Source organism: Anas platyrhynchos, chromosome 9, assembly GCF_047663525.1.
Source record: "Anas platyrhynchos isolate ZD024472 breed Pekin duck chromosome 9, IASCAAS_PekinDuck_T2T, whole genome shotgun sequence".
Lineage (NCBI taxonomy): Eukaryota > Metazoa > Chordata > Aves > Anseriformes > Anatidae > Anas > Anas platyrhynchos.
This window is the reverse complement of record NC_092595.1, coordinates 11,271,055-11,284,393: the sequence shown is the minus strand read 5'-3', so window position 1 is coordinate 11,284,393 and position 13,339 is coordinate 11,271,055. Positions and strand designations below refer to the sequence as shown.

General features: G+C 48.9%; 1 protein-coding gene across 10 annotated transcripts in view; it reads right to left on the bottom strand.

The window, feature by feature from the left end:
• TP63 (tumor protein p63) overlaps nucleotides 1–13,339 on the bottom strand; it is a 154,156-nt gene that overhangs the window by 67,995 nt on the left and 72,822 nt on the right. The window contains exon 1 of one of the 10 annotated variants that reach the window (XM_038183804.2): nucleotides 11,871–12,037. The exons of 8 other annotated variants lie outside the window; for them this stretch is intronic. In XM_038183804.2, the coding sequence (XP_038039732.1) occupies nucleotides 11,871–11,882 (12 nt within the window). In that variant the 5' untranslated portion in view covers nucleotides 11,883–12,037. Of the gene's footprint in view, nucleotides 1–941; nucleotides 1,139–11,870; nucleotides 12,038–13,339 lie in introns of those variants that run through there. One more of the 10 variants, XM_038183803.2, reaches the window with a different exon arrangement.

Sequence of the window (13,339 nt, the reverse complement as noted above, 5' to 3'; positions counted from 1 at the left end):
TCACCAGAAACACACACGCGCGCACACACAGACAGAGCGGAGCTTTTGCTGCATCGCCATTCTGATGAGTGTCAACACAGCTGCTGTCTCCGCTGGAATGTAAACCAATATTGTTGTTAGATCTGCCTCAGCTCCAGGTAACTTCCTCAAAGACTTTCACAGTATGCGGCAGTTTGCTCGATTTCCACCTTACAAAAACATCAACCCACTTGGTTAGAAAAAAAAAAAAATCTAAGCTGTATCTGAAGTTTGAGTTCAACTCGCGCCCACCCATACGGTGGAAAAAGGTTGCATCCATTTTACACAAATTTATTCTCTAACGTGCTTAAACAGACCCATATAAAATATTTTTCTGCTGCAAGTCACAAGGCGACATATTAACAGCACTGTGTAAAAGAGTTATTGGTGTGGACGCTAACGCAACACTCGCGGCAAAGAACCTCTGTTAATATATTATTTTACTTAAAAATGTAACCAAAGATGGGGATTACAATGCATTTTTGGTTTACTTCCTAAACATCATCCACTTCTAACAATGCGCAGCAATTTTGGCAATAAAAAGACTAGTTAATGAGTTATGATGCAGTCAACACAGATACTGTTCATACTGCTACAGGAATGGAATCTGTATGCATTGGTCACAGTACGCGACTGCTTCGACTTGCTTTTCCAATGCAAAAAAAAGATATATTTTTTAATATGTTTGGTTAATCAAAGTTCTCCAAACAAATTCACTGTCCTAAATGTAAAGAGTCAAAGCTCATTCTCACTCCAATATCCAGCCCAGCAAACTACCTGCCATTTGTAAAGGCGTAAAAGTTTCAAAAAATCAATGTATATTCCATACCTAACAACAGGGCTACAGGGGTAAAGAAAGTGCACAGTTTGACTAAAAATAAAATATATTAAAAGAGATCACAACTCAAACCTAGAATCCTTACCTCGCTATACTGGGACTGGGCATTGTTTTCCAGGTACAACATGTTAGCAGTCAAATTGATCAATGCTGCTGTTCTTTCTTCTGGCTCCAGGATTTTGACAAACACCTCCCACCCCCTAGAAGACCCTAAAAGTATGTGATGCTACTTGGAAGATAACAGGACTCGGAGTGTGCCTCTCTGCATAATTTAAGTTTCCCTTATATACCTAACTATAGGCGAGGAGGAGGAGGTGGGGCTCTCCTGCCTTACCTGTCCAATCTGTCAAAGTGCCACCTGGAGTCCTCCACTCCAATGGAGAGAGGCCTCTCCCAGCTCATTAAGTAGTTAGAATTCCTTATCACCAATCTCTAAAAAGCGAAGGGAAGGGGGGGAGAAAATGACAGGAGGGGAAAAAAAAGAAAAGAAATGAAAGGAAACTATAACTTTCCCCTGTCACTTCTCTACAAGTTTAGGAACTCAAAAGACAGCCACGGAGTTGCTCCAAAGCAGCCACTCCAAAAAACTTTCATTTATTTATTTTCCAAGAAGAGTCTAGTGTTTTCCTCAGGCACTGGCTTCGCTGCTACCAAAGCCCAAAGCGTTTGGGAAGGGATCAAGGCATAACATTTGAGACCGGCAGGGCAGTAGCGCAGCCGAGCCTCCAGCTGCTGCGGCATGCAGCTTTTGGACAAAACACACAAGGGGCTTTCTGAGAAGCAATCCTTGTTTTGTGCACCATAATCCCGCCACATGCTCTGTCATCCGTGTGCTTTCATCCACGCTCACAGGACATCACCTCGCTGTAGCTACATTTCTTCCCTCCTCTGCGCTTCTATGTAATTCTGCAATAAGATTAGGAGTAATATCACTTACAAACAAAATTATTAAGAATTTAAAAAACAACTTAAAGAGACTCATTATTTTGAGCGAATACATGGGAGAAATTTTTGGGTATCCTCCAGCAAAAGCCACCCAAACACTGTGCCCACAGCAACGAGAGATTTTGGAAAGACACCTCAGAGCCCATCTGCGGTAAAACTGATCTGCTGCCTGCTCACTCTGAACAGCCCTGACGTGACTTCTCTCTGAACAAGCAGATACCCCCCAGTCTGCCCCAGGTCCCTGTGTAGGTGGTCCCGCACGTGGGTTGCAAAGTCTGTGCTGTGCCAGCAGCCCCGGAGCAGAGCTGCCCCACAGTCCGGAGCTGTGCACAGGATCCACCGAGCCACCGCTGTCTACGCGGGATGCACGAGGAGAACAAAAGGCAGCTCCTTTCGTCTGCTCCTGGAAGAGCAGGCGAGCTCCATCCAACGAGGGGAAACAAAACACCTTTCTAAAGGGGTGGGGAAGGGGGAGAGAGGAAACCAAACATCCAGATCACAGAGCAGCCGCCTGCCCTCCCAGCCTAATGACAGTGCTCCAGACTTATTTGAGGACCTGCTGTGAAGCAGACCAGTGGCTAATTGCTAACTACGCACACATTGCTTCGGCCACTCACAATGAAAACCGAGTCTCTGAGTGCAACTGACCCGTGGGGGGCTTTGTAGAAATAGGGGGAGGAAGAGAAGTCCCTGGCAGACCTGCAACCCACACAGAGCCCAGCCAACGCCTCCTGCCCAGGGAGCTGCTTCTGCTCCCTGCTGCACCAACTCCCTCGCCTTCGGGCATCCTTTAACCCTAACATCTCTGGGCTCACAAGGGGAGGACACCGGGTTCACAGGGAGATCAGTGTAAGCAGGCTGTGCTGCTCGTGAGCACAGGGTGGTAATGGCTCCCCGGGCTGCCCTCCCCAGCACGTTACAGCAGAAGGAGCTGCCGCTGCCTTCCTGCCACCCTGAGAATCAAAGGACACAGCCAGCTCCACCAGCTACTTTCCAAAACTAATAAAACAGGGCAAAAACACTTGCAGAAAGGAACTGGCAGCAGAGCAAACAGCAGAGGATCACAGTGCCCTCCCTACCCTGCAGCAGCTCCTTGCCATGAGAGGCTAAGCAGTTGTCTCACTCCGCTCTCACGCAGCGTGTTTGGCTCAGCACAGGACTGCTGGACACCAGAGCAAAGGGTTCAAGCATTTACCATGCACATTGCCTCTCCCTCCTCGCCCAAAAGCACAACGCAAGGAGGTGCTTCCCCGGGATGGTACTTCCAGCAATGGGCTGCAGGGAGTAGCACAGAGCCCTCCCCAGCAAAGGGAGAGCCCAACCTACCACCAACAGCAACACCCCAGAACAACTGGGGCCCTGCACACCCTCAGCACTCCTGGACTACCAGGAGGAGCCTGCTGGGCCCACAACAAGTTTCCTACATCACTGGAACAATTCAGGAGAACACTGCCACCTCCCCTTGCCTTCTCCATCTTCCCCAGCACCCCTTGCTGCGCTCAATGCATTTCTGTGATCTCAGAAAGGGGTACAAGCCAGAAAACCACAGAAAGTGCTTATCTGGAGATACAGGCAAGGTTTGCAGGGCACAGCCACGGCACCGTTAGCCAAACAGGTCAATTCACAGCAGCACTGCAAAGCTTGATGGACATCAAGCTGGAAGTCACCTGTGGAGTTACTGCCGTGTAATAGCAGGGAAGTGTTATACTGAGCTCAGAGGGGCTGGCAGTTTTGACCCCTTAAATCCTGTCAGGTTTTTGATACTTGCCCATGAGCTCAAAAGCTATGAAGAGGAAGGGGAGAGAAAGAATAAGCCAAGATGCAGTCATCGATCTCCCAACCTCAGCAAGTCATTGCAAAAAAAAAACCAAAAAAACAAAACTCATTTACTAGCTGTGCTACTGAACTCAGAAGATCCTCCTTTTCCAAGTCATTAATGCAGCACTGTTGTGTTGGGTATCTGCTATCTTCTGTCCCACAGGTGGCTGGAGGTGGTTGTGGGTGAAGCAACACCCAGATGCGCTACACAGAGATATGTGGAAGTTTATCCAGCGAGATCTGCATGTCAAACACGAGGAGAAGTGTATATAGCATGAATAAATTGACATGTCAGCACAAATCCCTGCCCTCTGTACACACAGCCCCGACCTGGCTCGGTGTTTCAGAAGTATTAGCCTGTGTTATCATCTTGAAGGAGATGCTTGACAAGGGGCCTTTTGCAAACAGCCCTCCCCAGGTGCCACAAAGGAGGCCACCATCACCCTGGCACGGGAGGCAGAGGTAACAGAGCATCCCCAGAGCTTCCAGGCTGCAGGCAGGAGACAGCACTCAAAAATTCCAAAATCTAAACACGGATGAGTCTGCTAAAACCTAGAAAGAGCAAGGCAGCATCTTTTAGATGCTGTCAGAGGAAATCTCAACTCCCTGCAACTGCAAATGCTTAAGTAGATGTCACAAAACTAAAGTGATCCCCTTCAGACTGCACGCTCACTCCTCTGCAATGGGTCTGTAATTATCATTTCTGAGCCTTCTGGAAAAGGCTTTTCTTCTCCAAGGAGAACATCGTAAATTCTGTTGTAACCATAATGGTATAAAGTCACATGCGGGCCAATCTTTGGTGTAACAAGGTATAACCTCTACCTACAACCAGCCCAGTCAAAGGAAGCAAATTGTTGCAGGAGAAGGCCCTCCTTCCACATGTTAAAATAAATTATTTCTACTCACATTGAGGCCAAAGCAACAAGGTTTAAGTTTATTCTTCCAGTGCAATAAGCTTCCTCCCCTACCCCCGCCCCCCAAAAAAAAAAAAAAAAAGACAAACTAGAGAGAAAAAAAAAATCAACTCAAAGCATCAGGCTGGGCTTCAACCTTTGGATGCTCTGTTTGGCTGAAGACAGAAAAGCAAAGCAGCTGATGCTTGGAAAGGAAAATCTTTCTCCCTCTAAAGAGGAGACCTCCAGCACTTTAGGAAACCAAAATAATTATCATTAGTTAGATTGGAAGGTTTCAGGTGCAACCCTCCCAGGTCTGACTCAGTTACTCCAGAGAGCTTCTGGCAATGCTTTGCAGCTCCCACTGGTATGTTGAGAAACGAAGAACACAAACAAGACCCCTAACTTTCCAAAACGAGGCATCGGCCAAGTCAAACTGCGGATTCAGGTTTTTCTTTGGAATGTGCTTTCCACATGCTGTTACACGGTCTGTCCCAGCATCTCTGCCTGGTACCATCGGCAAGTTCTCGGTAACCCCTCCTGGATACACAGAAACTGTGCTAAAACATGGAAATGAAAAAAAAAATGCAATCGCCACAAGTCTTTTTAATGGTAAGGTTAATTGGAGATTGCGTAATTTCGGGGGGGCTGGGGGGTTGCATGCACCTGCCTGCTTGTTAGGTGGCTTCATGCAGAATTTCCTGCAGATCAAAGGGAAAAGTCTGCTCAGACCTCTCCACTCTGTTGTAAAAATAGTATCTGGATCAACCGCGTCACCGTGGACTGCGACATCCACTCAGCTCAGAAATGTTTACAAATTAAGACTGAGATAACAGAAGGAGGAGGAAAAAATAGAATGTGTGGGTTTTTCCTCCCCCCTCCCTTTGCTACATATGAATAACTGCTGAATGCTCAAAAACGAGCCTCTGCCAATTAGCTTGGGGAGTTTTTCCAGCGAAGACTTCATGGGGACACGTGTGATGGACAGTAAGAGCAAGCAGCCAGGTTAAAGAGGAAAAAAAAATAATCACCCTTCCTTCCCAAAAACTAGCACAGCGGTGGTCAGCTGGCCTTCGCTGCTCAAACCAAGCAGAAGAGGTGAGGAAGGAAAATTTCCATACCGAAACAGGGACTTTCCCCATTCAAAAAAAAAGATATAGCAAGACAAAATTGAGAAAAACACACCCAAGAGATGCAGTGGTGGGCAGGATGCTGCCTTTCAGCTGCAGAAAGCAGCTGGATACGGCCTCTTGCACAGCCAGCAAGCCAGAAAGATGCCCTGATTGCACTGCAAGTGCTTGCTCCTAAAGGACAATCCTTTCTTCCAAGGACATCCAGCTGCATTTTTCCCCCATTTTCAAAACTCAGGGGGAAGACTGAGTTGCTGAGGGCAGGAGGAGAGCCCTGCTCCTGGGCTGCCTGCAGCACAGGTCGGCTTCTCCCTCCTCAAGGCAATCGGCTGTCACAACAGGTCTGCCCTCCGACCCTGGGTAAACATCTGCGCACGCTGCTTATTTGAGCTCCTCTAGCTTCGTTATCTCCCCAGAACACCCCCAGGGCTAATTAGAGAGTTAATGGCATCATGTCAGGAGATAACGCTCTGTGGGGGGAGCGGGGAGAGGGAAGGTGGAAAGGAATTGTGAAACAAAACCAGTTCCCTTCACAACCGCTGTGCAATATTGGTTTAGGAAGGGCGCACGCAGCCCCCAGGGACTCTGCCCTCAGGCTGCTGAGCTCCATTTAATAAGGGAGCAAAGACACTCCTCTGGAGAGATTTAGCTTTCCAGCCAAGATGATGCAAGGTCCCCACGTCTTCCTTACCAGCTGCACAATCCAGCCACCTCCAGTCCTGTCTCCTGCTCCTACCAAGGGAGGTTATTCCCACCACAGCCAGCAGACTCCCTTCCTGCAGATGGGAGTACAATGCAGGCTGGAAAACAGGTAACCAGATCGTTTTATCAATCCAAAAGCTCTGTTTTATTCCTGGTGCTCCTTTTATGTATTTTTCCCCCCACATTTGTGTACGCTGGTAAGTCCTTAAAGAGAAGTTGCTTTTACTAAAAGTGCTTAGGGATAAAAGGAAACAACCTTCTGCAGACAGAGACCTCTGCAGGGCAGCTGATCAGCTTCAAACCCACTGGCCAGACAACATTTCTGCACAGATGAATGCAAAACGATGGGCCAGCTGACACCTGAGCACAGAGCCATGGCCAGGGGACTTTGGGGCTTTAAGCTTGTGCCACCAGCAGCTCTTTTGCCTGATAGCTCTCGATGTTCAAGCTTTATTTTTGCTGAGGACCTTTGGGTACACACACACACACACACCATGCACACACACCTCTGCGCCCTCCATTCACAGAACATTTCACAGAAGTAAAAGAGAAAGTCATACAAGAAAATTCAGGAGAGTTACAGTTCATTGTGTGATTCCCAAGCAGCAAAACCAGCCCCATCCCTCCAGCTGGATGTGGGCATGGCACAAGCCTCCATCCGACAGAGTGATCTGGCCAGGGAAAGGGAAAAAAAGAGATAAGGACAGATTAGGGAGCCTTTGTTTTTAGTTACAAGAGAAGCAACTGTTGACAGATCAGGTTTGTTCTTGCACAAGCAGCTGAGGGGAAAGTGGTGTTCTTCTCTTATCTTGTATAAACTACAGATCACTCGCAGGAAATGCAAAGCTGTTAATAAACGCACAATCATAGCAGTTCTTTACAGCCAGGCTCTAGTGCCTTGCCAACTCCACACACACACACTCCATCCCTTGGATAACATTTAAAGAGAGCCACCAGGCTGTAACAATTTGAGATTGGTCTCCCAAACCTCTGGCTAAACTCTGACCTTGCACCTGGCAGCCACCAACACTCCTGGCACAAGCACATCATCACCCTGTATTCCCCCAGTGTGTTTGGGCCCCCAGCTCTCAACTCCTGCTGCAGGACCTCCAAACACTGCTGCCACCATCCCAGCCAGGCACTGAGGCTGCTTGTTCCTTAAGTTTCCTATGCAGAATTGTTGAATTTTGCAGTGCTGGTCTTTGCCCATGTGCCCTCTGCCTGCTCTCACACACGCCACTGGTATGGGGACAGCCACAGGGTGGATGGCCATAGGGCTCAGTTATGTGGCCAAGGATCTTCCCCAGTAGTTATCACCTTAGTTTTAGGCTGCTTTAATTTTAATCCAGTTTGGACATCACCGTGTGGTCCGCCTTACCTAACCATGACTGCAGAGAGAAAGAAGGGTGCTTGAGGGTACCTTTCCTTCCTCTTTAAACAGGCTGGAGATACAAATCCTTGTTTCAGAGATGACATAGTTGCAGTCGTTACCAAAGACTCCTTTGATCTTTCATTAATCTCTGCAAATTCAGATGCTGATTAGCAAAGGGTTTATTCAGCAGTGACTGAACTTACCCAGGCCAAAAACCACTCCTTAATCTCTGCTTCACAGAGATTGATTTAATTTTCTGTGACTGCCTGACAATTCGCTCCCTCGTTAATTTAAATGCTATCAAATCAGTGACACTGAGGTGGAAAGCAGACAGTAGAGGCATTCAGAGGAAAACATTACCCAGTCCACAAGTCTCATCATAACATATTGGAGGAAAAATAATAGTCATTAACAGGACTGCGGGCAGGATCTGCAGAACCACAAAGCAACACAGCCAGGCTTTGGATGCACCAGGCCTTCTTCAAAGCAGGAATCCCAATTAATGCAGGAGAAGGCTTTAAAAACAAGAGCTACACCCCAGAGCGACGCAGACACTTGGGCCATGGTGGATCAGGAAGGGGAGCAGGGCACTCCCAGGGCTGTGCTCCAAAGGAGAATCCTGCGAACCTCCAGCTCACTCACAGATTGCTGCACAGCCCCACACCGTGCCAAATTGGCACGGCCAAGATGGGCACAGTCAGTGCTGCAGCCTGGTAGCAGGGCTGTGAGGTGCCCATCCACAAAGTGGATGCCACAAAGCTCTGCGAGGTTTTCATTTGGCTGGAGGTGAACAGCTCAGTTCAGCACCCTACAGAAGACAGGGGTGCCTCATTTCCCTTTTTCCACCAAGTAGGTGGCAGGAAAAAACAATCCAGGTCATTGGGAATTTGGGGGGTGGCCACGTCTGTTGGCATTCAGCTGCTCTTCATGGGATGATGAAATGCCAGGTGCCCAAGTGATTTACTGCTTCTGGGCTCTGTGCTAATCACAATGTTCCCAAGTAATAAAATGGGAAGTACACTTAGTTTAAAAAAATAAATAAATAAAAATGAAAGGGGATCCTATCAACTACAGACAGCCATATACAGTGAAGTTCCCAGCAAGGCAGCATAATCCCTAAACTTACTCCGGAGGCAAAAAGTGCCTATGGTCTGTTGTTCTAAGATCAAGATCCTTTTTAATTAAGCATTTCTGCACTCCTTTTAAAGATGTAAAATAAGTGCTAACACGTTATTGCTCCATACCTACGCAAGGAGCACGTGCAGCACCATGGAAACCTCTGGAGGCAGGCCTGGCTGCTGGGGGAAGACGTCTTCTGAAGCGACTGCTTCTTTTGTTCTGACGTATTTGCATGTAGGCAGATGACAGCATTTGCAATTGCAACACTCTTCCACCTCGCCTGCTGACAGCAATACGAGCTGGGGATTTAAAGCCAGCTCTCCTGAGGAGCCAGGCTTCTCTCCCACTTCAGCCTCACACTCTGGCATGCTGCAGAGCACCCCACCACACCTGGCTCATTTCCACCAGCCTTGTGCTTTTTAGCTTCAAATGAGCTTATTCCCTCCCAAACTGGAAGCGAAGCCACGTACTAAATGGGTAGAAAAATATTACAGTTCTAAATATGCTTCCAAGATGGCCTTTAACAGGGTAGGCATCATCTGTTTGTTTTCTCCAGTGCCGTTAATTAAAAAAAACAAAGCACTCAGTGTCACCATACTCACTGACTGGCTGCATTCCTACAAAAAGGAAACGCAACCAGCCCTGGTCTGCAGCCAGAACCTGGGCAAAAAAGCACAAGAAGGGAAGCCATGGAAAATTTTAAAGAAACGAGTAGCTCTGGAGCACTACAATACATAGAATGAGAAGAGTCATCAGGCTTCGCTTTGCCCAAATTGAATGCACATTCTCCATATGCATACTCTATCTAAATGAATTGACTCTTTCTGGATTTGGATCTGCAGCCCTAAGTGTGATTAGATCTGGAGGGACCCATGCCGCATGAGATTAAACATTCAGCAGTATTATAACGCCAAGCCTAAATTAGAAGAGCTTATAAATTCAGCTGCAAACAGGAGAGGTGCTGGAGGGAAGCTTCCAACAGAATAATGCATTTACTCATTATGGAAATGCCTTTGCATAATCCCAACTTTCTTTACACAGCTATGGAACGAACAAATACCCACACAGAAGAGAAACTTGGCAGACCTCAAACTCTCTCAAGCACAAACCAGACAGTAATAAAAGCTTTGATCACATATCTGTGCTGTACAAAGTCCTTGCTTCCTTTCTATGGTCAATCTGGGAATACTTAATGCATGGAAGCAGACAGCCACACAAGCCACTGCCACATCTACTTATCAAATCAGACCTCACCTCCAGGTGCAAAACCATTTCCCAACAAACTTCAGGGCTGTCACACCTGCCAAGGCCCTGGGGAGCAGACATAACATGTCACCAGCCTCTGCACAGACGACTCTCCCTGCTGCTCAGCCACACCACGCCACCTCCCTGCTGCTGGGACACGGGCATCCTCCCTGTCCTGCAGCCCCACCGCCACCTTCCATCCTCTTCCTCAGCCATTACCTTGCAGCAAACAGACTTCTCTTCTCCTGACCCAGCAAAACACTTAAGTGAGCAACTAAATTAACAGAGATGAGAGCCTGCCCTTTAGTATTAAAGCTCTGGATAGGACAGGCATGGCAAACCCTTTTGGAGAGCTTTTTTTTTTTTTTTAAAATGCCTGTCCATCACCTTCTTGCTCAGCAAAGCTTGATCCTGACTTATCCTGAACAAGCAGTAGGCTCCTTGGGACACAGGAATTTAGTGCATGGCCTCCAAATATGAATTACTGAACTGATTTACACAATGCTAAGGTTGAAGGCGTGCAGAGGACAGTGACCTGCTACCCAAGGGCCTCAGCCCCACTCTTCTCCAGCTGCATGGGCTGGTGCACAAGGTGACTGGGGTGGCTCCCCTGATTGCCCCCAGACATCTTCAACCTGCTATGAAAGGTCTCCTTCCCCAGGAGGAAGTACTGAATACCAAATCTGAGACCTGTTTCTGGTGCAAGGACTGAGAGCATCAACGGTTCCATGTTCAGAGGCTGCAGCCAGCTTCTCCCACAGCCTATTTTTTCCTCCACCTCCCTGTATAAAGGAGAACATCGGTCTGGGAAGCAGAGCTAAAGTTGTGACTTAAACACAAAATACACACTGCACCTCCCAAACTTCTCTGGCCACCAGGACAGGGACACCCCCAGCCCACAAAGCTGGGGCCTGAATCCCAGGAGGACGCTGCCCTGCCCGAGGTACCCACACCACCACCCCAAGGTGGGAGCTCGGTGGGACAGGCAGTGTGGTGGTGCCCACCCAAAGCAAACACCCGCGACAACAGAAGGTGAGGAAGGACAAAAAAAAGCCAGGAATTCTCTCCCTTTTGTGGGGAGGGACAGATACAGGTTAAGAAAACCCTGACCAGAGCTGACTGTCTGCAAAAAGGCATTCCACTGAACTGGTTAGGCAAGGGGCTGCAGGGACGGCTCGCTCAGGGGCATGAAAGGAAGGTATGTACCTGGGGGAGGGGGCCGACCCACTCCATTACTCGGGACAGCGTGCCTGCTCCCACCCGGGAAGGCCCTCAGGGTCCCCAGAGCCCCCAACACGCTGCTGGGCCAGAGGCAGCAGACCAGGAGATTTCCAGGCTCTGCAAGCCCCTCCAGTGATGCCTTTTCAGGATGCCACCCGCTAAAGTTCTTAGCCCGGGCCACCTTTGTTTGGGTCCCGACTAGCACCGGGGAGCTATTTGAAAGGAATTCCGAGGGGTGAAGGAAAACGATTTTATGGCAGGCTGACAGCACGCCGGGAGGGCTGCAGGGCAGCGCAGGGGTTATTGCACTGCCACACGCCCGTTCCTCGACAGAGGTCCCCAGCCCCCTCCTCCCCGTAGCTCCAGGGTGCTTAATCAGTCAGAAGAAATCAATTTTTCATACAACATCACCTGGCTCCTAGAGCCACAGGAGACGGCCTCAGAGACCAGCGTGCCTCCAGGCGTGAGGAGCAGCGTCCCCCTGCAACACAGGCAGCTGGCCAGGGGAGCATTTTGGGGGTGAAACCCTACAAAGAGCAGGTGGCCACGAGGATGCACATCCAACTTACCTTCCTGGGCATCCGCAGCTCCCTCCCACACCAGGGCCATGGCACAGACTAAGCGCTCTCCGTGCCCGCAGGGACCACCAGCCTCTCGTCCCCGCTACGTGAAGAGGCAGATCTCTGCTGGGGCTTCCCAGCCTGCCTGTGGTTAAGGCCACAGGAGCAAAAAGGGGCACAGCCAGCAGCCAGGCCAGCCAGAAACCAGCTGTGCAGGACATTGTGAAAGAGCTGGTCACAAATCACACGACCAGGGGAAGGCTGCTGACTGTCTAATTTCACACCAGACCTACAAACCTTCTTCCTGTCCCCCTCCAGCTCTTTTCATCCCAAGGTAGTGCCAGTCACCAATTTCTCTTACTCCTTTCTTCCACGGGACGCAGGAAGGATATTTCTTCCTTGCAAACAGGAGCATGAGAACGGCAAGGTTGTGGTTCATCCAGAGACAGAGCCGTAGCTCAGACAAGAGGGGTTTCTTTGTCACCCAACCTCCTCACTGCACTTGCAAGGCAACGAACACAACCACAGGGTGTTCAGCAGGGAAGGATCCATGCTCATTTTCCAGCCCACCAGTGGGACAGCTTCTTCAGGCACCGCTTCGAACACTGAAGCTCATTTCCCCCCTGACACTTCTGTTGTGAGCAATACCAAAACAAGCAAACAACAACAACCACAGCTCCCAGCAGAAAGACTCCTGGGATCGAGAGTGGACATCTTTTAAGGCTGAAAACTTCATTTTTCAGCCATAAATTGAGTGTAGGTGCAAAACTTATTTTAAACCCTGGTGGGATTGCCTTCAAGTCCATGGAAGGACAATTGCTGCGAATAAATGAGTCTTATTTGCTGTGCATCTCTTTAAACCTCAGATGGTGGTACATTTTGGACAAAAGCTTGCCTCGCTCTTTTCCTAAGACTAGTCTAATAATAAAAATCAGTCTGCCTTGATCTCACTGTTCATCTCTCAGGGCCCCTCTGTTTCTGCTGCATTCCTTTGTGTTTATCTGCCCTCTTCAACTCTTTGCTGCAATCAGCTGCGTGCGGCACCTCGTGTCTAGGAGTGACACGGCTGAGGTTACAGGAGAGACAGGTGCAAGGGGAGCTCTTGCCCCGCAGCTATCCAAAGGAAAAGAGAAGCTGGAGGGGAAGAGGGTTGTAAGGTATTTCAGATTAAAGACGACAAACAGCAAACACCTTGCCCCAGGCTACACATTCCCTGCCAGTGCAAGCTGCAGAGGCTGCGAGCCCCAGAAACAGCAAAGCAAACACAGACTGCTCTGCAAGGGGGAGTTGTCACCTGTCAGGGATGTTTGCAAATTTATAGGGAGGTGGTGGTGGTGGTAAGGGGAGTAAAAAGAGCTTTCCTCCTTTTAAGAGACGGGCTGTTTGCACAGGTTTGTGATGCATATTTTGCTTTGTAAAGGCTTTTGTGCAGCTCTCAACTGAGTGAAGGTGCTGTCTTCCCGTGAAGGCAAAGTGGA